This window comes from Xyrauchen texanus, chromosome 14 (assembly GCF_025860055.1).
Source record: "Xyrauchen texanus isolate HMW12.3.18 chromosome 14, RBS_HiC_50CHRs, whole genome shotgun sequence".
Taxonomy (NCBI): domain Eukaryota; kingdom Metazoa; phylum Chordata; class Actinopteri; order Cypriniformes; family Catostomidae; genus Xyrauchen; species Xyrauchen texanus.
In genome coordinates this window covers 5,543,312-5,568,089 of record NC_068289.1, presented here as the reverse complement: position 1 = coordinate 5,568,089, position 24,778 = coordinate 5,543,312, and the positions used below count along the sequence as shown (strand labels likewise).

General features: G+C 38.0%; 4 protein-coding genes across 5 annotated transcripts in view; 3 read left to right on the top strand and 1 right to left on the bottom strand.

The window, feature by feature from the left end:
- The window catches only part of LOC127654538 (DNA repair protein REV1-like), a 36,543-nt gene extending 30,385 nt beyond the window's left edge, over nucleotides 1–6,158 (top strand). For both annotated transcript variants that reach the window (XM_052141739.1, XM_052141738.1), the window contains 8 exons: nucleotides 818–1,059; nucleotides 1,406–1,599; nucleotides 2,598–2,831; nucleotides 4,206–4,305; nucleotides 4,401–4,576; nucleotides 4,673–4,823; nucleotides 4,912–5,014; nucleotides 5,154–6,158. In XM_052141739.1, the coding sequence (XP_051997699.1) occupies nucleotides 818–1,059; nucleotides 1,406–1,599; nucleotides 2,598–2,831; nucleotides 4,206–4,305; nucleotides 4,401–4,576; nucleotides 4,673–4,823; nucleotides 4,912–5,014; nucleotides 5,154–5,265 (1,312 nt within the window). In that variant the 3' untranslated portion in view covers nucleotides 5,266–6,158. The remainder of the gene's footprint in view (nucleotides 1–817; nucleotides 1,060–1,405; nucleotides 1,600–2,597; nucleotides 2,832–4,205; nucleotides 4,306–4,400; nucleotides 4,577–4,672; nucleotides 4,824–4,911; nucleotides 5,015–5,153) is intronic.
- Nucleotides 6,159–6,784: 626 nt separating this feature from the next.
- Nucleotides 6,785–10,753, top strand: txndc9 (thioredoxin domain containing 9). The gene is made up of 5 exons (XM_052141743.1): nucleotides 6,785–6,839; nucleotides 7,307–7,513; nucleotides 7,711–7,829; nucleotides 8,002–8,256; nucleotides 10,103–10,753. Exons 2-5 carry the CDS (start codon nucleotides 7,328–7,330, stop codon nucleotides 10,221–10,223), a joined length of 681 nt encoding a protein of 226 aa, XP_051997703.1. The 5' UTR covers nucleotides 6,785–6,839; nucleotides 7,307–7,327; the 3' UTR covers nucleotides 10,224–10,753.
- Nucleotides 10,754–10,789: 36 nt separating this feature from the next.
- On the bottom strand, nucleotides 10,790–14,441 carry mrpl30 (mitochondrial ribosomal protein L30). The gene is made up of 5 exons (XM_052141745.1): nucleotides 14,158–14,441; nucleotides 11,576–11,650; nucleotides 11,341–11,487; nucleotides 11,182–11,255; nucleotides 10,790–11,061 (listed from the first exon to the last, which is right to left on the bottom strand). The coding sequence occupies exons 1-5, from the start codon at nucleotides 14,206–14,208 to the stop codon at nucleotides 10,929–10,931; spliced, it is 480 nt and encodes a 159-aa protein (XP_051997705.1). The 5' UTR covers nucleotides 14,209–14,441; the 3' UTR covers nucleotides 10,790–10,928.
- Nucleotides 14,442–14,525: 84 nt separating this feature from the next.
- On the top strand, nucleotides 14,526–23,795 carry zgc:162944 (uncharacterized protein LOC569993 homolog). Its single transcript, XM_052141744.1, has 4 exons — nucleotides 14,526–14,739; nucleotides 21,446–21,617; nucleotides 21,698–21,896; nucleotides 23,508–23,795. Exons 1-4 carry the CDS (start codon nucleotides 14,632–14,634, stop codon nucleotides 23,701–23,703), a joined length of 675 nt encoding a protein of 224 aa, XP_051997704.1. The 5' UTR covers nucleotides 14,526–14,631; the 3' UTR covers nucleotides 23,704–23,795.
- Nucleotides 23,796–24,778: the final 983 nt, after the last annotated feature.

Below are 24,778 nucleotides of genomic sequence, written 5' to 3'. Positions count from 1 at the left end.
TCCAGCAAAGGTGGGTTTGTACCCATAGTCGCTTGCCGGTGATGTCTGGTAAGGACCTGCCTTACAACAGGTCTACAAGCCCTCAGTCCAGCCTCTCTCGGCCTATTGCGGACAGTCTGAGCACTGATGGAGGGATTGTGCATTCCTGGTGTAACTCGGGCAGTTGTTGTTGCCATCCAATACCTGTCCCCCAGGTGTGATATTCAGACATTCGGATGTGTTGTTACACGTGGTCTGCCACTGCGAGGACGATCAGCTGTCGTTCCTGTCTCCTTGTAGTGCTGTCTTAGGCGTCTCACAGTACAGACATTGCAATTTATTGCCCTGGCCACATCTACAGTCCTCATGCCTCCATGCAGCATTCCTAAGGCATGTTCAGATGAGCAGGGACCCTGGGCATCTTTCTATTGGTGTTTTTCAGAAAGTAGAAAGGTCTCTTTAATGTACTAAGTTTTTATAACTGTGACCTTAATTGCCTACCATCTGTAAGCTGTTAGTGTCTTAATTACCGTTCTACAGGTGCATGTTCATTAATTGTTTATGGTTCAATGAACTAGCATGGAAAACATTGTTTAAACCCTTTACAATAAAGATATGTTAAGTTATTTGGATTTGCAAAAAATGATCTTTAAAATACATAGTCTTGAAAAAGAGATGTTTCTTTTCTTGCTGAGTTTATATATATATATATACATACATGCTTACATACATGTTATACAAAGCAATGACTTTCATACATTTTTAAGTGTGGCTTAAGTGTCAATTATTTTTGGGGACACTGCATGTTTGAGAATTTCCTTTTACTGTCGCTCTGCAGGTCTGCTTTGCTAGCTCAGGCCACAGACAGTGGTCAGGTGATTGCAGCAGAGGCCATTAAGCTTTTCCATGCCATGAAGCTGGATGTGAAGGACATGAGAGGGGTGGGGCTTCAGGTACAGCAGCTGGATGGAACATACGCAGATCCATCAGGACAAGGGCCCTCTCATGGCCGCTCCATCAAAGACCTGCTGATGGCCAAAAAGCCACCCAACAGTAACAGCAAAGACCATCTAGCACAAGGTCAGAGCAGTGTTCATGTGATGTATGTTAAAATCAAAATCATATCATAAGCTCAGTGTTACAAAAACAAATCCATGCAGGTCCTTGCAGAAAATGTGTTGGTTAACATTGCGGCAGTGGTGGCTCAGTGGTTGAGGCTCAGGGTTACTGACCAGAAGGTCAGGGGTTCAAGCCCCAGCACCACCAAGATGCCACTGTAGGGCCCTTGAGCAAGGTCCTTAACTCCAGGTTGCTCTGGGGGGATTGTCCCTGTAATAAGTGCACTGTAAGTCGCTTTGGATAAAAGCGTCTGCCAAATGCATAAATGTAAATGTTAACAGACTTTCCTTGTCGTTTTGTTTTGTAGATGTCTTAACCAGCACTTCATCATCTATAACTTTGTCCTCCAATCAGGAGAGAGTTTCCTCTCCCTCATTACCACCCTTCACCATGTCCAATACAATACCTGGGACAAGTAAAGGAGTACTTCCTGATCCACACACACTCAACCATGTCAGGACATGCCTAAACCTCAGCATTGAGGTGCCATCTCCCTCTCAGGTTTGAGTGCAGTATCTTATTTAAAGATTGTGCTTTGCATGGATGTCCCGATCTCTTAAAGCATGGCGCATATCGCCGGAAAAAAAACGTTCAAAGATGTCCATCTAGTGCATGCTTACATAGACCAACAATTAAAAATAGGCTAACCAGGACGCGTTTATATTTAAAACAGCAAGATGCAGAATGGGGGTCTTGTTTTAAGATTTATAAATTGGCACGTCTTAATATGTCTTGCTGCAGAGGCAGTCGTGTGCTTATGTGTTCATCAAAGTAAGGAATATCCAAACGATACATTTTTGTTTGGGCTGTCAATTGATTCAAATTTTTTAATCGAAGTAGGTACATGGTATGCCGACAAACTTATCGCAATTAATCACATGCATAAATATTTGCTTGGAAAGCACCTCAGATAAAAACAATTAAATATGTAATGATTAAATAATTTAACGCCACTGCGTCTGAGAGCGTCAATCTGCACATCTTATCACGTGGCTTGTTGATTGCGTTACCGTGGAGTTTAGCGTGTGTGAAGGCCCACGCTATTCTCCGTGGCATCCATACACAACTCGAGAATCACACATTATAGTGACCATGAGGAGGTTACTCCATGTGACTCTACCCTCCCTAGCAACTGGGCCAATTTGGTTGCTTAGGAGACCTGGCTGGAGTCACTCAGCACGCCTTGGATTCAAACTTGCATCTCCAGGGGTGGTAGTCATAGTCTAACACTTACATGCCAAAAGATCAAGGAAAATGTTATTCCTCATGACATGACCCCTTTAGAAACTTTAGAAAGACAGCCTTTTCATTATGTACTATACAGTATAATTATGTTGTGTATTGTATCTATTCATTCATCAACTGTAGGTGGCTCTGGCTTTAACCATTTTCATGAGACTGTCGCCTTGCCATCTACCTGAAGAATCACTATCCATTCTTATACTTATTATCCAACATATCAAACAAAATGTTAGCTCCTGTTTCTCCTCTCATTACAGGTGGATCATTCTGTGTTAGAAGCTTTACCTGTAGAGCTTAGGAAACAGGTGGAGCAATCTTGGACCCACAGAGAGGAGCATCCCAGCACCTCATCTCATCTCTCAACCCCACCCCGAACCTCCTCCTTTTCACCTCCAGGCCTACCACCTGGCACTATTGTACTGCAGTTTCCAAACCAGCCCGGACAACCATGTGCAACTGGCATTGTTCTGGAGCTCCCAGACATCTCCCAGGTATTTTCTGTTAAAATCTCCAAATAACCAGGAAAACTTGGTGAAATGGTGAAACATGATGTTCCTGTAGCTCAACTGGTAGAGCATGGCACTAGTAAAGCCAAGATCATGGGTTTGATTCCTAGGGAATGCACAAACTGTTACAGTATACATTGAATGCACTGCAAGTCGCTTTAGATAAAAACATCTGCCAAATGCATAAATGTACACTGGTGGCCAAAAGTTTGAAATAATGTACAGATTTTGTTGGTTTGGAAGGAAATTGCTACTTTAATTCATCAAAGTGGCATTCAACTGATCACAAAATATAGGTAGGACATTACTGATGTAAAAACAGCACCATCACTATTTGAAAAATATTTTCATTTTTGGTCATTTTTTATCAAATCTAGACATGCACCATTTCCAGCAGCCATCACTCCAAAACCTTATCCTTGAGTAATCTGGCTAAATTGCTAATTTCAAATCAAATCCCTTTATTGTCACTCAACCATCTACACAAGTGCAACAGTGGGTGAAAGTCTTGGGTGCATGTCTTTAGGTCAATATTTGGTCAAAAATAAAAAAAAAAGTCCCTAGAAAATTGACAGTCAATCAATTTCAGGAATGAAGGTCATACAATTCTTGAAATTGCAAAAAACTGAAGATTTCATACAAAGATGTTCACTACAGTCTTCAAAGACAAAGAACAACTGGCTGTAACAAGGACAGAAAGAGATGTGGAAGGCCAGATGTGCAACTAAACAAGAGGATAAGTACATCAGAGTCTCTAGTTTGAGAAATAGACAACTTCTACCCGCTCAACACCAGTTTCATGTACAACAGTAAAGAGAAGATTCAGGGGTGCAGGACTTATGGGAAGAATTGCAAAGAAAAAGACACTTTTGAAACTGAAATCAAAAAGAAAATGTTCAAGTGGGCAAAGAAACACAGACATTGGACAACAGATAATTGGAAAAGAGTGTTATGGATCTTAACCCCATTGAGCTTTTGTGGGATCAGTTAGACTGTACGGTGTGTGAGAAGTGCCTGACAAGACAGACACATCTATGGCAAGTGCTACAGGAAGTGTGGGGGGAAATGTCACCTGAGTATCTGGACAAACTGACAGCTAGAATGCCAAGGATCTGCAAAGCTGTCATTGCTGCACATGGAGGATTTTTTGATGAGAACTCTTTGAAGTAGTTTTAGTTTTTTCAAATTGTCCTGACTATACATTGTGATCAGTTGAATGCCACCTTGTTGAATAAAAGGAGCCATTTCTTTCCATAAGAGCAAAATCTGTACATTAGTCCAAACATTTGGCCTCCAGTGTAAATGTAAATGATGTGACGAGTTCAGACATCCATACATTTTTGTGTGAACATTGAGCAGGTTGATCCAGATGTGTTTGCAGCGCTTCCCAAAGAGCTACAGGAAGAGCTATGTTCAGCTTACAGACATAAGGGAAATGCTGAAGTTCATGGTCTTTTAGGTCAGTAAAAATTTGTAATCAACTGCAACCACCATATTGGATGTAGTCAGAAAGAAAACAGTGTCTCCAAACCCTTTTTCCCTCACATTCTGTAGGGGACCAAAAAAAAACATTTCCTCAACTAAAGCAGCCTGCAGTGGGGAAAATAAAACGGCGCTACAAGAGAAATGCTAGTCCTGCCAAAAAGGGCTCCAGTCCGCTAAAAAAACGATCTCCTGGAAACAGCCCTGCCAAGTCTGGCCCATCCAAAATTCTCTCTCTTCCATTCAAAGTAAGCCACTTGATTTCATATTGATTTTATATTCAAGGTTTTGTATGTTATTTAAAAAAAAATAATAATAATAATTTTGTCTCTTCTCATGGGCAGACAGAAAATGTACGGTGCCTATCCTCTCGGAGCACAGAAATCCCAGAGACAATTTCCAAATTGAATCCCCGTCCAGTTCCGACCCTAGCTGGAGCTTTTGAATTCAGTGACCTCAGAACTCTACTTCATGAATGGGTCACCACCATCTCAGGTAGGCCAGAACCACAGCATGCATACCATATGAGGCTTGAAGTATGTATTTGTACCTGGTTTAACTGTGTGGTGCTGCACCCTCTCAGATCCAATGGAAGAGGACATTCTACAGGTGGTGAAGTACTGCACAGAACTTGTGGAAGATAAAGACTTGGAGAAACTCTACCTTGTCATCAAATATATGAAGAGGTATTGTTCTGTCTTTGCCCCTTTATCAACATTTTTCCTAGCTATGATCATTAAAAAAAAAATCTTACTTGTAAGAAGTCATTTGGGTGTATGTGATTAAAATATATAAGTCTTACATAATTTGATCTGTTCATCTCAGACTTATGCAGCAGGCCACGGAGTCTGTATGGAGCATGGCCTTTGACTTCATCCTTGACAATGTGCAGGTAGTGGTACAGCAAACCTATGGCAGCACGCTGAAGATCACATAGGACGTCTGTCCAAACCTCTATCGCTGCAACATTAACCTAGTCCTGCCACCTCATCCTGGTGTGTGTGTGTGAGTGTGTGTGTGTGTGAGTGTGTGTGTGTGTGAGTGAGTGAGTGAGCGAGTGAGTGAGTGAGAGAGAGAGAGAGTGAGTGAGCGAGGGCGAGAACAAAACAGCTTGACTCTGTCAATCATTGTAGCATTGCTGCTTGTCCTCCTGTGAAGTCACTGATTCACACTTCTCAGAGAACACAGAAGACATCTGAGGACTAAAAGATCAAGACAATGAGTCTGTATGATTAGGAACAGATGAGAATACCAGCTTTGTTTAGAAGCAACTGAACTCTGAATATATCTTTCATCATGATGTCACGTTCTAGACTAATGTCTAGAAGAGCTTTTTCGAATGTCCCAAACCAAGATTTTTAAAGAGATCTTCCATGTCTTTTCAAAATTACTTCCTCTTGTACACCAGAACCTGTGTTTATCTTTAAAGTCTGGCCTCAGAAATGTTTAACAGACTTTGCAGCATAGCAGAATGGAGTGGCATTTTATTTGCCCTTTATAGGTCAGTTTGAGATGTTGAAAGTAAAATGAGGGAAAACAGAACATCTTTTATTTAAGTCCTATGACAGATTTTACCATTTGGATACTAACATTTATGTAAAAGCTAACATTTTTATTAATTGACATGTTTTTCTAGATTTAAAAAATTATATTACTCATTGATTGTTTCTTTAAGTATGACTGTATCTGTGAAAGAGGTGAATTTTTTTAAATATTTATTAAGAAAAATATCAAAACATTGGCCTGTTTAATTTTACTACATTACAGAGAGGAAGCATATTTGGTAAAAATCTGTTGTGACAGAATGACCCGTGCCTGAAGACCTGAAGCTGTGACATCATTTGTATGTTTTCTAAATTTGAAAATAAATTTGAATAAATGATATTCTAATATCTTGGATTGTTTTACTTTTTAATGAATGTATAATTTGTGGATCAGGCTACTATTAATGTTACAAGTCTCTGAATCACTTGCACAAAACATCACAATTAAAGGAATATTCAATACAAATTAAGCTCAATCGACAGCAATTGTGGCATAATATTATTAACTAACAACACCCCCCATCTGTAACACAAATTTTATTTGTGTTACAGAGGCACTTACAATGGAAGTGATTGGGGCCAGCCTGTAAGCATCAAAATACTCACTGTTTCAAAAGTATTGCCACAAGACATAAACAATATACATGTTAACATGATTTTAGTGATAAAATCGCTCATTAACCTTTTCTTTGTAAAGTTATAGCCAATTTTACATTTTCGTTGCCATGACGATGTAATGTCAACAAACCCTATGGCTGTAAAAAGGATGAATTAAACAATTCAAATAACACAAGTTTTAACAAATAAATATATTTATTTGGGGACAAAATGTGCTTAAACACCAACATCCAAGCTAATAAAGCTTTTTCAAACTTTCAGCCTACACGCTTTGCTAGACGTAATCCGTTGACGTCACTACGTTCAACCATTCGTCATCGTGCCGCGTTCTTGAAACAACACAGCGTAGGTAAGTACGGTTCTCTAACCAATATTAAAAAAAATCGTTTTTACTATATAATATAGATGCATTATGATAGATAATAAGTGGTTGCTTTCTTGAGACTATCGCATTGCATTATACCGGGGGCTGCAGCTGAGCAAAGACGTTGTCAGAAGCTAACACTAGCATGATTCGACACAATCACATAAATATAAACGTTAAGCTATAATGGTTCTTATTTTCTGGAGTTTATGGTCATTTAAAACCATAATATGTTGTTGAGGCACTGACATAAGGTCCCGAAAGAATTAGCACATTTGTCATGCTTGTCCTTATGCGTCTCTATTGTTGTGGCTCACTTTCTGTCGTGTGCCACTCCTTAGTAGCAGTTGGTTTGTTATATTTCATGCTGTATACACGCATCTTATTTTCATGCAATTTACATCTCCAGACAGGATCTTGTTGGATCTAACAATGTGCCATATGTGTATCAGGTAGTCAGTGTTTGAAAGAAAATGGCCAGTCAGTCAATGGAGATTGTTGCGAAGGCTCTGGAGCAGCAGGTGCTGCAGTCTGCACGGATAGTGGAAGAACAGCTGGATGCTAAACTGGACAAGTTGGAACGGCTGGATGAAGATGACTTGGAACGGCTCAAGGAGAGAAGACTCGAGACCCTTAAGAAAGCTCAGAAGCAGAAGCAGGTCGGTAATATATAAGCTTTTAGCACTCTAGCCCTAGCTTGGAAGTTTGTTGAACAGCTTGTTCTAGCATCTAATATTAACGTTTATTTATATTAATGCGTTATCTTCAACATGTGATCATTAGAATGCATTGAAGCAGACCAGATTTCCCAATTATTATGATGAGACTTTTTAATCTATGGTGTGTCTATTCTCAGGAATGGATGTCTAAAGGACATGGAGAATACAGAGAGATTCCAAGTGAGAAAGATTTCTTTGCAGAAGTGAAAGAAAGCAAAAATGTGGTCTGCCATTTCTACAGAGATTCTACATTCAGGTGTTCAAGTTAATAATTTGCACTTCACTAAGAAACAAATGCTGTTAAAACTGTTTAAGGTCAAATGATTTATTTTCAGTGCATTGTTCACATTACCTGCAAATCTCTGATGCGGTGATACAAATATTTTGTCTTGAAAATAATGCTTTAATGCATACAATATTCTCTAAAGATGCAGAATTTTAGACAAGCACTTGGCTATTGTGGCTAAGAAACATCTGGAAACAAAGTTCATCAAGCTGAATGTTGAGAAGGCTCCATTCCTAACCGAGAGGCTGAGGATTAAAGTCCTTCCGACACTGGCTCTGGTAAAGGATGGGAAGACAAAGGATTTTGTTGTGGGCTTTACTGATCTGGGCAACACAGATGAGTTCCCCACTGAAGTGCTGGAGTGGAGACTGGGCTGCTCAGATATCATCAACTACAGGTAAATAACAACATAGAAATATATTTTCAATGGAAATTGAGTGCTCTTTTGTACTTTTCATGAGACTCATCCACCAGTGTAAACTGTTTTTCTAGTAGGGATTCTCCGATTAGGATTTGTACAGCCTATACGATCTTGTCACCTGATCAGCAGATACCAATCAGTTCACCTTTTATCAGGATCTCTGTCATAACTGGCTTTATGCAAGCTTTCTGCACATTGTCACTATTAATTGAATTTTCCTCTTTACAGTAATATCACTTTGCCTAGTTTGTGCTGACAAAACAAGTTAAAATTAAAAGTCTTATTAAAAAAAAATGTTTTATAGACTTTAAATCAAGTATAGGCTAACAAAATATTCTCTATATTAAGATTAAAAAAAAGAAGATTAGTGTCAAACTGAAGACAAACTGATAACCCATAGGCGCAGTTAAATAATTGTCATTATTTCATATAATTATTATTATTCCTTATTTCATATAATATTATATTATGGTATAAAGAGTTATTATATTTATAAATGCATTCCATGCCTGTTCATTTAGTTGGAGGATTGTATTAATAGTTAATTTTCAACACTTGTTGCTACTTAAACTTTAATGAGGGGAACACGCTCTCACTCATGAGGGGAAGAGAGGAAAGAAAAGTGGAGGAAGAGTGCATGTTTCTGGACCCTACGGGTGCTACTACAATGAAAACCCTAATAAGTTCATTGCACTCATTTGAGTGCGTAAACTCGTTCCCTCAATTCCATTTGAGTAATAAGGTCTTCCAAAACTTGAGTATTTAAGTTCCATTAACTTGGTTTTCAAGTAGAGTGTACTTAACTATTTAAGTTGAGTTAACTACATGCAAGTAGATTTAACTTTAATTTAAATATTGTTGTTTCTACTGTTGCACATTTTAACTAAATTTATTCAATTTGAGATCAAACAACAGCACAGCTCAAATAAAGATCATAACTGATTCTAGGTCAGTTATTAAATTCTTTACAGAAATGCATATATGCACTTCAGCTGCACAAGCACAAAGAGAACTGATAGTGTGACCAGGGTCCAACTTGACCAAAGAGATACAGATCACCCAAATGATGACATTACACCAAACAACAATTTACAACAAATCATAAATACAACAAAAGAGCTAAAACATCTATGAATTCTTAATAACAATTATTTAAATTCCCCAATATGTTCCCTCTGACCAAGGAAACCTAATTCAAGCAGCAAGGGATTGTGGGTATTCCCCGTAACCTCAATTTTGTACTCAATAGTTTTGAGTTATTAACACTTCAAATCGGAAATCTAAGAAAAATAAGTTCAATTAACTTAAATATTTGCAGAGATGAGTCCAAAACTTAATATTTCAAGTAATACTTTATTAGGACAACATGTTTTTTACCGTAATGACAACTTTAGGGTTTACAGTGTACTGTTAATGTCGTTTAATTGGGAGATATTTAATCAAAATGTTTGAACTCGCGTTATAACTGAGATGCCTATGCCCAGCGGAAACTGAGAAGCTGCCGCCATGAATGATAAGAATGGCAAATTAACAGCACAGTACCCAAACTTTTCAAATTTGCTATAAATCTCCCACTGCATCATTTTTAATTACTGAATCAAGTTTGTTGTATTACAACAATGCCAGTATTCCCCACACTCCATATGACAGTGCTACTGATGTCTTAAAGGAGCCGCGCATCTTTTGCGACATGAGCAATCAGTATATGTGATCGGCCGAGTCATTGGATGTGAATTTTGGCTGACCGATTGGAGCATCCCTACTTTCTAGCAAACTCTACCTCAACACAGCATACTGATAATTGTATCCTGTTTCCTTCTAGTGGGAATCTTTTGGGGCCTCCAGCAATTGGCCAGAAGCAAGGGTCAAAGTTCACCAAGGTGGAGAAAAAGACCATCAGAGGCAAAGGTTATGACTCGGACTCTGAATCTGATGAGGATTAGAGAACCCAAACATCAAGCGCTGTCTTTTTCAGGGCTTCCTACATAACAGTCTTGTAAAACCACATTGTGGTCACTTGTTTTCTTGCCGTGTCTTATTTAATTTCTTGTCACTCAGCTATTACTTATGTTTGACCAATGTAAATGACTGAATACAGCCACCTGAAAAGGTGATCATTCAAACTTTACCCATTATGTTTGATCTACAGAATTAAACCTTTATACAAATCAGAATTCTGGTTAAACCTCTTTTTTTTTTTTTTTTTTGTATTAACCAAAGAAAATGTTATTTATTTGACAGATTTCCTGTAAGCTTTTGTTTTACTCAATGTTGCAAAAAAAAAACACAATCAATATTTTGGCCTCTTAATGGACTGATGCTTAGGTCAGAGAGCATCAAACAAGTGCCAAGGAAGCAAGCTTCTTCATTCCAATAAAAATTGCCACCTCTTTCTCCCATTGATGTGAAAGGTTGCAGGCTTTTTTTCTTCTTATGTAGCAATACATGACTCATTAAAAATGATAATTTTAAACATGTGAAGCTCATCCTTCCGTTCATGGTAGTGGTTTTACTGGCTTTCTATCCATATCAATGATGTAAGTACTGAATTACCTGAGGGACTGCACAAATTAAAAGGAATGTTTAGTTATTTGAAACATTTATTAAACAAACAGCAGACAAATAACACAAACAGTAGGCCAAAAATCCTATGACTCGATGGCTTTCTGCTCGAGTGGTTTAAGACGACGTTTCACTACCAGCTCCCCTTTGCTATTCAAATATGTGTTGGCCATATCCTCCTCCACAGGTAGTCCATATGGGAGCTTGAGGGGCTGAATCCTGCACACAAGAATCTCATTTAAATAAGTTATAGTATCCTAATGGCCTACAATCAAGTTAAACGATTTCTTAAAGCAACAAAAAAGAAACTGTGCGATGAAATGCAAGTCTCCAACTTACTTGACAAGATGCTTAATTATTTTTAGTTGATTGTTTACAGAGGGGGTGTTCTTGTGGACACGGGGTTCATGTGCCTAGTGATAATGAACAAGATTTATTCAATAACACATTTTGTGTATTGAGTTACCATTGTGTAGGTAAACAAAGATCACAGCCCACCTTCATAAGACCCAAACCCTTTACAACCTTCCTTTCCCAATAGGGTCGTCGCATTGTGCTTTTAACCCGTGTCACTATATGCAGTTTATGAGGCTGTTCTGGATCCCCACCATACTTTTCATGTTCCTTTGATCGCTCCTCAAATACCTAAAGGGAAAGAAGAGGGTGTAAGGCCAGTGCTCTCAATAAATTGAATCAATTCATTTGTTACATGCACACTTGATCCATCACATACCTGTGGAGGGATGCGGCTCCTGGTGAATTTAGTGCGACATGCTCCTATCAGTGGACATGTGCCTTGTGTCAGATTCTGTAATGACAATTTAAAGGAATAGTTCACCCAAAATGTTTAATTCTCTCATCATTTAACAGAACACAAGGATTTTTAGAATAATATCTCAGTTCTTTAGGTTTATAAAATACAAGTGAATGTTGACCAAAGCTGCGAAGCTCTAAAAAGCGCATTAAGGCTGCATAAAAGTAACCCATAAGACTCCAGTGGTTTAATCCATGTCTTCAGAACCAATACAATCGGTTTTGGGTGAGACTGGACCGAAATGTAACTCATTTTTAACTATTCACCATCTTTGGATAGTAATTACGGTAGTTATTCTGACTCACCAGTGAGCAGGAAGAGGATAAAGAGGCTGCTAATGGGTATAAAAACAAATGAAACAACAAATAAACATGAAAATACATGACGTGAGTCAAGGCATGCACCTCTCCAGGTGCTCTCAATACCCTCATCATCATCATCATCATTCACTCATCTCAGTGCTATTCTGTGAGGATCCCAATTTAAATCAGATTAATGTTCAATAACGGCACCACGTCATCGCACATTTGCTTAATTCGTGATTTGTCTTACAAGACACCAAAGACAGTAAACAAATCATAGATATTAATGATTTCTCACTGGAGCAGTTTTAGAGCTTGTAATGGATATAGTTTTCTTATTTTTGAATGCATCTCTGCAGTGTGTGATGCTCTCATGTTTTTTACTGGTTGCCAGTATATCACAATGACCTTTTGATATTGGCAACATAACTATTAATAACTGTTTTCAATACAAATAAATGTTAGTAATTCACAATTATGTAACTTTGGTAACACTTAATAAAAAGGTTGCATTACTTTAACATAAGTTAATGCATTAGGTATCACAAACAAACAATGAACAATATTTTTTTACAGCATTTATTAATCAATGTTAGTCAATAAAAATACAATTGTTCATTGTTAGTTCATAGTTAGCATTAATGTTACTAATACACCTTTTGATTTTAAAAATGTATTAGTATATGTTGTAACTAACATTAAGTTCATTATTTCATGTTAAATACAGTTATGTTGTTAATGTTAACAAATTGAATCTTTTTGTAGAGTTACTGTCATTTTACTGTGTGGGGCATAAACATGACTGCAGCATATAACTTGAAAAAGTGTGGCAAAGGGCACTTTTTGACAAAATTGTTATCGGCCAATCTTAATATAAAAAAAATAGAAGATCATATCGGCCTCAAATTTCCTGATCGGTGCACCACCAGTGCTTAATATGCAGTTGTTGCCTATAATTTCACACAGCTACTGATACTTTTTAATTTAAGGCCAGTTTTGCCCGCAAAAGAGCTAATAAATATATTTTTGATGAACTCTTTCATACTTTCTTGTCTATTGCTTAAAACAAAAACACAAAACAAAATAAATTGGCAATTGGAATCGGCCAATTTCATGATCAGTGCATCCGTAGTCTGAACACATGGATTAAACCACTTGAGTATTATGGATAACTTCTATGCTGTATGTATGGACCTACAGAGCTGAAATATTCTTCAAAAAATCTTTGTTTGTGTTCAGCAGAAGAAAGTCATACACATCTTTGACGGCATGAGGTTGAATAAACGATGAGAACATTTTCATTTTTGGGGCGTTATCATTAAGTATATGGGTAAATGATGTGACAATTATTTTAAAAAAAAATACATGAAAAACAAAAACCACACAAAATAATTCATTTAAAGCTCTACTACGATGAAAATGTTGTACATTTCTGAGTTCAAAGTCATTTTATTATTTTTCTGGGACTTAAAGTGAAAAATGTGTGGTGTAACTGTACAGAGACAAGAAAAAATAAGTCTCATTAAAATCTGAAATTGTTGATAAAATAAATGTTGGCATACGTAGTTTGAAATAATATTTTACCATTATTTCTGAAAAGTAAGCAGTGAAATAATTTAGTTTCAAAATATAAGTATTTGAAAAACTTTCTTCCATAAATCAGTCAGATGGTACAAGTTGCAATATTGTTGTCATGTGACAAAAAAATAAAATAAAGTTTAGGCCTTTAGGCCCGTGTGTGAAATAAAACAAATCAAATCAGACATTTTTAAATTTCTATCAAGGTGCACATTTTGTTCAGGTCTTTGAGAAAATGTATTGGTATTCATAACTAAAAAAAACTAATGATAACTGTAGAAAATACTTACCTTGAAAATAATGTTTAAAATGTTAAATAATAATAATGATCAAAACTGTACTCTCAAGGAAAGTGTTTTAAAACCTTTACTTTATTGTTACATCACTTGACAGATTTTAAGTCATTAAATAATTTATCATTAAGAAAATGCTATAAATATCTGTTTTTTGTTTTCCAAAAAAATATATAAAACCAACATGGAGGCAAATATACATTTTTAACGAACTTGATTCATATATCTTCTCCTACAACCTTAATTGTCAATTACCTGGATCACTCTTTCACTGTCAGCCAGAAAATCAGACATAACGGTTGATGGTTTAAATGTGAAATAATCTCACCTTTGTGACAGAGCAGGAAGCTGTTAAAAGAGCTCTATATAGTCCTGCCATGACCACACGCTTGACTGAGGTTGGCTTCAGTGATATCCACGAAGGTTATTAGCTAGCATGCGTTCTTGAGTGAATTAAACACCACAGCACTCAATAACTGAAGTACTTAGTGACCGCACTTACATCAAGAAATGTAATGTTATTTAGTCCCCACGTTAAACGTCGTACAGTAAAGATACAATCATTAAAAATTGAAACAATCCACTACATCGCATACATGTCAAATGTGTAGACCGGAAACGGAAAACGTACTTTGCAAATGTTTTCAAAATAAAAGTTCTCCGGTCCATCGCGCTCTCCTCTCTTCGCCGCTGGAGGCGCTGTTATATTGTCGCTATTTCACTTTTCATTCCCGAAACTACAGAAGCTTTCAAGATGATTGCGTGTTTCAGCGAGTTTTTGATAGTCGTTTAATTTGAAGAAATGGCAAAGCGTGTTGCTGTAGTGTTGGCAGGCTGTGGTGTATTTGATGGAAGTGAAATCCACGAGGCGTCTGCGGTTCTTGTTCATTTGAGCCGTCAGCAAGCTTCTGTAAGTATAACTGCATGCAGCCGTATCTATATCCGCTCAAATGTTCTCCAATTCGCAAAATGCTCGAATTGATCTGAAAAATGCCCAAAAAAGTGTTGTATGTTGGCTTGAGTGTTGCGTGACAGTCATCACTCATTTCGACATGCAGTATGATGTTGACATTTACACTCGTTTACATTTACGAAAAAACTTTTAAGCGGCTCTTCAGTATGAAACCGATCTAACAGTGCAGTTTGAACTAATTCAATATAGGATATTAAAATTAATGTCTATTTTTCCAGCCTGTTGTATTCGTGTTTATTTATCACCCCTTCTATATTTTAGATACCAGTTCCTATATATTGATATTTACACTGGGCAAATCTACTATTTATCAAATCTACGTATCGTATTTTAATGGGGATATAATGTATTACAGCTGATAGTTACGTGAACAAACAAAGTTTGAACATCAACATTAAGCAGATCAAATTGAAGCTGTTTATTGGATCAATACAGGTCAACGTCATATTATGCGACTATGCATTACATTATGAAGAGCTTTACGACCTACTAGTTAAGTCTTGCCTGAAGAACAGGTGTTGAAACAAAGCACTGACTCAGTTACAAACTAACTAGTAGTTACTAAGCCCTTAGTGTGAACTTTACATCCCAACTTACGGGAGAACTTACGCACAGCTGGTGCAACCAACCATGGTCACTATTCCCTTGCATTGTTTGAACCTACAGAGCTGAGATATTCTTCTAAAAATCCTAATTTGTTACAGTGGCATCTACAAGAGAGGGCCCTGGCCCCCCTTGAAAAAAACTGCACCCCGTCCACCATGATCATTATGACACTTTATATTTAACACAGAATAATGTTGTATGTATGTAATATTCTATATATATTCAGAATAATGTATATGTATTATTATACATCTAATATTTAACCTAAAGGATTCACCAGCAAAGAGAAGCATTTGTGTATGTAGAATATTCCTCTCCATTTTAGGAATGGAAACTTGAAACTCTTGAGTATTTGCATTATAGTGCACCACTTGAATCATCAGCAGTGCTTGTTAGAGGAGCACTGTGAAAACGACATCAGCAAAACAAGCTCTTGGACAAAACAACCAAGCAAGCTTTTATACAACAGTTTTTACCAAACACTTTACCTTGTAAAAGAAATATATTTTCTCCAGGTGAACCGAAAGTCACTGTACACACTGTATAGACTCACTGTAACTGTAAATATTAAGTCGGATGTAAGATAAATTTGTCTTTCTAAAACAAACAGGCCTAGTTTCATTTTGAAAATAATTGGCTTTCCTACTTTTTGTTTCCATTCATCCAAGATTGGTTCCACATGGAATGCATATAGCTGTTTTACCAGCATTTTGTATAATAAAAACATTAAAAAAAACAATCTTGACAAGGAGAAACGGAGCATCAGAAACGTCATATGGTTTACAATGAAAATATGTGTACAGACTATTTAATGCACAGCTGTGGTATAATTATATTAAGACCAGAATTACAATCGAGGGAAACGTCTCTGTTAAGTATGTAACGTCGGTTCCCTGAGATGAGGGTAACCAGACATTGCATCACTAAGCTGACACTATGGGGAACAGAGACTCATCACACCGCACTACACAACATAACCCGCGGGACAGCGACCAGCATGATTGAATATGCTACAAGTGAAGGACCCTCATGGTGGGTCAGGAGGGGAACACTCAGTGTGTATGTGTGTATATATATATATACTATGCAGAACTATAATCATATATTATGAACTAACTCCTTTACGAACCCAGTCGAGACATGTAATGAATGTACCTGTGACTTTTAGGAAATACAGCAGTCTGAATGCAGGCAGTTGTGTAATAAGTCAGGCAGCCCATATTTAAAAAGAGGGGCATAAGTATATTTTTGGCCAATGAAATGGCAAGCGCTCGAGACAGAGATGACTTGCTAAGAGAGAGACTTTATGTCTTGGTTGTACCTTGCGAATGTGTTTTGAGAAGACCATCCTGCTGCAAAACATATGTCTTGTAAGGACACACCATTTGTGCATGCCCATGAAGAGGCCACACCTATAGTTGAGTAGGCTTTAACACGAATTGGGCAGTTTGCACCCTGTGACTCGTAAACCAGGGCGCATCAACGATCCAGAGAAAAAGTCTTGCTTGGAGTAGGACATTCCTTTTGTGTGTCCTCCAAAGCACACAAAGAGCTGGTCGGACAGCCTGAATTTGAGGGCGTGCTCAACGTTTGTGTGTAGCGCTCGTAAATTCAAGGACTGTTCCTCGTCCAAATTAAATGGAGGAGGGAAAAGGCTTGAACGTGAACCACCTGCACTCTGAAGGGTGTGGTTATAACCTCATAGCCTTTTCTGGGTTTGACAGTGGTTTTTGAAAGACAGGACCAAACTCCAGACATTAATTGTCAACTGACAGTACTTTCAAATCACCAATCCATTTTACTGAGGTCAAAGCCATTAGTAATGCAGTCTTAAGAGAAAGAACACACAATTCAACATAGTCCAGAGGCTCGAAGGGAGGCCCTGCAAGCACTTTTAGGACTAAAGTTATGTCCCAAGTCGGGACTGTAGCCGGGCAAGTGGGATTTAGCTGCCTCTTCCCCCCTTAAGGAATTATGATTAAATCATGTTTGCCAATAGAGGTGCCGGCTTAAGGTGCATGATACACAGATATTGTCACCACATAAACTTTGAGCATTGACTGAGTGAGCCCTACGTCCAATCGTTCTTAAAGAAATGTACGAATTTCAGGTATGGGCAGTGCACAGGGTCTTTACCATGTGAGAAGCACCAATTAGTGAACACATTCCATTTCAGTAAGTAAAGGTGTCACGTGGAGAGTGCGCTAGCTTGTACAATGGTGTTTATAACCGACTGAGCCAATTCTGGCTCGTCCGATGTGCTCCGTTCAAAGGCCACACATGTAGGCTTCACAGCTCTGACTGGGGAGGCCAAATCATGCAGTATTTCCCATGGAGGCCTGTCCAGTATTTCTACCATCTCCAGAAACCAGGACTGATTGGGCCATTTCGGTGCAATTAAAAGGACTGTTTTCATTTCCACTCATACTTTGCTGATGGCAGAATGAAGGAGGCGCACCGGAGGATACGCCTATCAACGTTTTGCCAGCCATATGTGGGTCATCATGTCCTGGTAACATATATATGTGGTGATTGACAATTAATGAAAAGCACTCAAGCTAGAAAGAAAGTCAGTACCTATAGGCCTGTCCAGGTGTCGAAAGTCGGGCATCCATCAGACACTGTGCCCCATCCTGTGTTGGATGAATCTGTGGTTAACACTTTCCTTCTGAAAATTTGACCCAGCATAACACCCTGTCGGTGCAAGAGTCACCGTGATGCGCATGCGCCCAAGGCACCAGGCCCAATGTGGAACATCTCTTGAGTCAGTACTGGAGCGGTCTCATGTGTAATAGATCGAAGCATTCTCTAAAATGAATAGACAGCATTCTCTAAAATGACATGACTGGAAATTTTTCCAGTTTGAACTGAAACAGAAGAATGGTCTGTACGCGCTCATTCATGAGGTGCGCACACATGCTCATGGAATCGAGATTTTCCAAATGGCACATTACATTATCGACTTATCGTACGATGTATGAACATGACCTCGATATTGCCCATTGTGTTTAAATGCGTGTTTGTTTAAATAATATTAAATGCCAGCAAGATTTTAGTCAGTCGTGCTGCTTCTGTTCTCTCATCTGCTCTCTGTGTTTCGTAGGCGGGGTAGCTCCACACACACAGAGCAGACAGCCGCAGGTGAAGATTGCGTTACTCGAGACTAATAGGTGTTTTAATAGGTGTTTTTCCCAAGGACTGCATAATTCTTATTTTTCAAAACCCTGAAAGTTTGGAAGAATACGTCCAAATGGACTTGGTTACAAAGCCACAGTCCACAGCTCTGGTGTGGGAACATTTTGGCTTTAAGCCAAATGAGAGAGGAGAGCCCATTAACTTGAACAAGCCAGTATGTCCACTTTGTTTAAAAATGGTGGCAATGGAAAAGTGGGGGTTTACAACTAACTAGTGCTGGACGATTCATTGAATACCCACAATATCATTGTGATGATTTTGCTGAAGATAAAAATTCAACAATAACGTTTATATCGCAATGATTTCAATGAGCCTTTTATTTGGCCATTAAGTTTCATAGAGTGCATCAGTAGACTTCTCAGGGCTGTATAATTAATCAAAATAACATATGTTCATATGCGATTATTTAACTGCCAAAGGCTGTGATTAAAGATCGATAAACATGGTCTGTGTGTGCTTCAGAAAGAACCGGCAACGCTTACCATGTAGTGCTGAACCTGCTTTACCCGCCATTGAATATACTTTCCCAGCCAATGTAGACGTCAGCTTCTTGCAGGGTGTCTGCACTGACTGGGAAAGCATACACAATGGCGGGTAATGCAGGTTCAGCACTCCACGCAATGGTTGTGCTCCAAGTTAAGTTCCTCAAGCAAATGGATGAGCAATGCCAGAGATGTTCAAAAGACTTTGCACTGCATTCTGAGAGAAAAATAGCATTCTGAGATGCTATACTTCTCAACAATTGTACAGCGTGGTTATCTGAGTTACCGTAGACTTTGTCGGTTTATTACTTTATAGAGGTGAATATATCAGCACAAGTCTGCCTCTGCATAAATAGATCAATGCCTACTTCATCATCGCCTCTTTGGCCCGCCAACAGGTTCGTGGTTAGAGCAGTGATAAGAGTCGGCACGGCAGGGAGAAACACAGGGATTATGGGAGCAGCAAAATGTTTGAGATGCCTGCAAAATGTACAAAATATTTTGCAGTGCCAGGTAAACTGAAAAACCGACTCTTTGCATTTGATTCCTAATGATCCTAACATGAGAAAAGAGAGGCTGACGTTTATTTTTAATGAAGTCCCAGATCGCGTCAGTAAGACAGTGTTTGTACGCTTCATTTTACTGAGTATTCTTTTTCAAACAAGACACAGTTTGACGGAGACTTTACAGTGAGACTTAAATTAAAAGTTGATGCAGTGCAACTCTATTGGACCTGACAGTAATGTTGCAACAGACAAGTATGAGTATCCATGTTAATTCTATTGCTTCATATATTACAGACTGTTAGTACGGAGTACACTCGCCTAGAACTTTATTAGGAACACCTGTACACCTACTTATTCATTTGATTATCTAATCAGCCAATCATGTGGCAGCAATGCACTGCATAAAATCATGCAAATATGGGTCAGGAGCTTCAGTTAATGTTCACATCAACCATCACAATAGGGAAAATTGGTGGCATGATTGTTGGTGCCAGACAGGCTGGTTTGACTGGTATAACTGCTGATCTCCTTGGATTTTCATGCACAACAGACACTATAGTCTCTAGAGTTTACTCAGAATGGTGCCAAAAACAAAAAACATACAATCAGCGGCAGTTCTGTGGACAGAAACACATTGTTGATGAAAAAGGTCAACGGAGAATGGCCAGACAGGTTTGAGCTGACAGAAAGGCTACAGTAACTCAGATAACCACTCTGTACATTTGTAGTGTGCAGAATAGCATCTAAGAATGCAAACACATCGAACCTTGAGGCGAATCGGCTACGACAGCAGAAGACCATATTGGGAACTATTTTTAGGACCATACTGTTCCTAATATAGTTCTAGGTGAGTGTATTTGCATGTTTTCACCAACATTTCAAAACGTAATATTAGATAGAGCTAAAAGGGTTTGTTGATGTTGTACAACTTTGACAATTAAAAAATTGTGGACAAAAATTGCCGTTGTCGAATAGTTGCTTGATCTCATTTAATGTAACATGAGATCACATTAAACTCTAAAGATGACGCGTAATAGCAGCACTGCATAATACGCTGCAACAAAACACATTTTGACTAGTTTTGCCTTGTTTTCCAATATAAATATCTAAAATACCTTTCTTTAGCTGCTATACTGCAGAAGATTTTCAAAATAATACCACACGTGTAATGGCGGGGGTGTTGACACTTATTTCATATGCAAAGATGTTACCCAATCATCGCAAGTGGGGGTTTACATTGAAGTTTTAAAGGGGACATCAAAATGGAACAACCCCTCGACGGGTCAGAGCTGTTTGGCGGCACGAGGGGGATCTACACAATATTAGGCTTGTGGTTTTAATGTTGTGGCTGATCGGTGTGTGTGTGTGTGTGTGTGTGTGTGTGTGTGTGTGTGTGTGTGTGTGTGTGTGTGTGTGTGTATATATATATATACACACACACACACACACACACACATTTTTTGGTGTACCACCCTAAAAATGTTTACTGTTCCACTCTGGCCACCCCATAAAAAATCCTGGAGGCACATTGATTTGTTTTTATCAAAAGAAAGTCATACCCATCTGGGATGGCATAAGGGTGAGTAAAATAAGAGAGCATTACATTTTTGGGTGAACTATTCCTTTAATAGTGGAGTGGTACATTGAATATATAAAAAAACAAAAAATAAGAAAAACACTTATAATTGTATAATTTTGATATTTATAGCCAATTAAATATTTTATAATATAGTGCATTTACACCTTGGTTTGCTGGTTTCAAAACAGTCCCAGCCTAATTTGTACTACATTTTACAATGCATTGCTTATTCATGTCTAGGATTTTCTTTAGTAACAGAATCAACCTCCCAACAGGTCAAGATGTTTGCACCCGATGTTGATCAGATGCATGTTGTAGATCACCTGAAAAACTCTCCAACTGAGGAAAGGAGGAATGTGCTCATGGAGAGTGCCAGACTTGCCCGGGGTGATATCCAAGACCTTTCTCAGGTTAATGTGAAGAATCTGGATGCCATCATCTTTCCTGGTTAGCACACATCTGCTATTTACAGCTATTTTGGAAGAATGTCCATACTCGTATGACTCATAACATAGTGTGTTTTCCAGGTGGTTTTGGCGCAGCTAAAAACCTGTGTAGCTGGGCTGTCCAGGGTAAAGACTGCTCTGTCAATGAGCAGGTGAAAACAGTGCTGCAGGCCTTTCATGCTGAGAAGAAGCCCATCGGCTTGTGCTGTATCTCACCTGTGCTGGCTGCTAAGGTTTTCCCTGGCTGTGAGGTGACTGTTGGCCATGAAAAGGATGAAAGGTAAACCATATTTATTGACAGGGTTGGGAGGGACTTTTGAAATGTATTCCACTTCAGATTACAGAATACATGCTGTAAAATGTAATTTGTTACGTATTCCATTAGATTACTCAAGGTCAGTAACCAGGGCTGGACTGTGAAGGTAAATCGGCACGGGATATTACATGTCAATCGGCCCAAAACTTGTTGAGCGTGTGCTCACTGTCCTTATCACAGCGCCGTTTTGTGGTCTTAACTGTGGCATAACACGGCAGCTCATTTAAGCTTATCGCGGCCCATTTAGCACATTTTGCGGCCGTCCAGCTCGGTTCACCTGATGACCTGTCCGCCCCTGATCGACCTCAAAGTGCCTCGACCCACCGGGAAAATGGCGGTATGCTAGATTACCAGTCCAGCCCTGTCAGTAACGTATTCTAAATACTTTGGATTACTTTTTCAGCACTGGTAGATTTTTTTCACCTGTTAAAAATACATTCTCTGAAAAACCAAAATATCTTATGCAGTGCTGTTTCTAAAACAAGATCAATCAAATTGATCTTGTTTTAAGGATTTTTTTATATTTTTACAGGAAAACAATACAAAACTGATCAGCAAGAATATGATTTTTGCCCTAATCAAAGGTCTTACTAGGAAAAAAAAGACATTATGATCCAATATACATTTTCTTGATAAAAAAATATGATCGTGTCTGGTAACATGTGTATGTAAAATGGCTAGAAATAGCGTTTTAGCTTAGCGTAAAACTGACAATTTACACAAGGGTTATTTCTATTTCTTCTGCTCCAAACTTACTTCAAACTTTCTTCTCTGTCTGCTCGTATAAATGTAACACATCATAAGAAAGTGTTTCACCACTGTTCAAATGCACTTTGGATCACATCATTTATATGTATAAATGTTTTCCATCTGAAAGGACTAAATATTAAATGAAACAAATGACAATAAAATGCAAAGTAATCTCTTCAGTAATCAAAATACTTTTTGAATGTAACTGTATTCTGATTACCAATGATTTAAATTGTAACTGTATTTCGTTACTCCCCAACCTTGTATATAGACAGTATATATTAAGATTTTAGAGAGTGGGACTTATAATGTTTTCATGGAATATAAAGCTTATGTTTAGTATACGGAGCAAACTTGTATTTATACATACTTAGAAACTGGGAAAACCTGTATTTAATGCGGCAGAGAATGAATGTTTTTTTAAATACAAGCTTTATTGTCACATATTGTGTGTAAATGCTGCTTTAAGACATAATACATAAGGCCGTGTGTGAATGTGCATGCATACTGAGTGCAATACTATATATACTAAATAATTCAATGTACAATAAAGACACTACACTACAGTACCATATACATTACCATGTTCCTAAAAGGCTAAGATTTTAGGAAAATATCCTAATAGGCTAACATACTCGGGATGGGGCTTTTTATCTTTGTACGGCAAAACATGATTTTGAAAAAAGGGTTTCTTAACACACAGAATAGCCTGAGCTGATTTGCACCAGGCATAGAAGGTTAGGAATAAATCTATACACCATTAAAAAACATTGCCATAATTTTGTTGTTGATCTAAAATGATGTCACTGAATCCTTTTCTTTCAGATATCCAGATGTTCCAGCCACTGCTGAAGCTATTACTCAACTTGGTTGCGAGCACATCAGCAAGCATGTCAACGAGGCCCATGTTGATGAGAAAAATAAGATTGTCACCACCAGTGCTTTCATGTGCAAAGCCCCACTACATGAAATATTTGATGGAATTGGAGTAATGGTACAGGAGGTGCTGAAACTTGCCTGAATTCCTCCAAAATGTATTTATGGACTGACCATGTGTCTCTAATGATTTTATGTACTGTAAAGATTTAAATAAACTTTTGTTTTGAGCAGAGCATTGCAAAATAAGAAAAATTGTGGATTCTTGATTAATATAAATGAGAATAACTTTAGATTAGTCATTCAGAGTTCAGGCCCTTTTCAAATATTTAGTCATCATTCAAAGCTATATTCGTGATGCTTTCATTAGAAAGGAGCATGTTGTAGCTGTCTTCTTTGATCAGGAGAAATCCTATGACATGACATGGAAACATGGCATTCCAATTAATTTTTGAAAATGTTTTATCGAACAGACTCTTTAGAGTAAAGATAGAAAACACCTTGTCTAATCTACATAAACAAGAACTCAGAGTACCTCAATGTAGCATTCTATCAGTAACTCTCTTTAGTATTCAAATAGACAGCATTGTGAAAGTCATTGGTTCTGATGTTCTTGTAGTTTTTATGTAGATGACATCTGCATTTGCTACAGAAGCAAGTACATGCATACTATCGAGTGAAAACTCCCAAATGAAGATGATGCACTCCTGGTCAACTCAGAATGGTTTCAAGTTCTCCCAAACAAAAACTGTCTGTATGCATTTCTGTCCTTGGTATCCTGGTAACAGGTTCCTTGGTATCAACTTTGATAGTAAGCGGTCTTTTATCCCTCATATTAAATTATATGTATAATTATATGTTTTAAAGCTATGAACGTTTGAAAGGTTTTATCCAAAACCAAATGGGGTGCAGACAGTTCAACTTGTGAATCTGTACAGAACATTGATTTGCTCAAAGCTGGACTGTGGAAGCATCATTTATGGATCAGCCAGGAGAATATATATATATATGACTTTATATACTGTTCTCCACCAAGGTATTCGACTGGCTTTAGGAGCATACAGAAAATCACCAATTCCAAGTTTATACACTCACCTAAAGGATTATTAGGAACACCATACTAATACTGTGTTTGACCCCCTTTCGCCTTCAGAACTGCCTTAATTCTACGTGGCATTGATTCAACAAGGTGCTGAAAGCATTCTTTAGAAATGTTGGCC

Bases quoted from the DNA above. Each gene is read 5' to 3' on its own strand.
- zgc:162944 (XM_052141744.1), top strand. From the start codon at position 14,632: ATGGCAAAGCGTGTTGCTGTAGTGTTGGCAGGCTGTGGTGTATTTGAT. The intron at 21,618-21,697 runs GTTAGCACACAT...TGTGTTTTCCAG, and splicing joins GGATGCCATCATCTTTCCTG to GTGGTTTTGGCGCAGCTAAA. The intron at 21,897-23,507 runs GTAAACCATATT...CTTTTCTTTCAG, and splicing joins GGCCATGAAAAGGATGAAAG to ATATCCAGATGTTCCAGCCA.
- txndc9 (XM_052141743.1), top strand. From the start codon at position 7,328: ATGGCCAGTCAGTCAATGGAGATTGTTGCGAAGGCTCTGGAGCAGCAG. The intron at 7,514-7,710 runs GTCGGTAATATA...GTCTATTCTCAG, and splicing joins AAGCTCAGAAGCAGAAGCAG to GAATGGATGTCTAAAGGACA. The intron at 7,830-8,001 runs GTGTTCAAGTTA...TATTCTCTAAAG, and splicing joins TACAGAGATTCTACATTCAG to ATGCAGAATTTTAGACAAGC.
- mrpl30 (XM_052141745.1), bottom strand. From the start codon at position 14,208: ATGGCAGGACTATATAGAGCTCTTTTAACAGCTTCCTGCTCTGTCACA. The intron at 11,256-11,340 runs GTGGGCTGTGAT...CATTATCACTAG, and splicing joins AGGGTTTGGGTCTTATGAAG to GCACATGAACCCCGTGTCCA. The intron at 11,062-11,181 runs GTAAGTTGGAGA...TCTTGTGTGCAG, and splicing joins ATAATTAAGCATCTTGTCAA to GATTCAGCCCCTCAAGCTCC.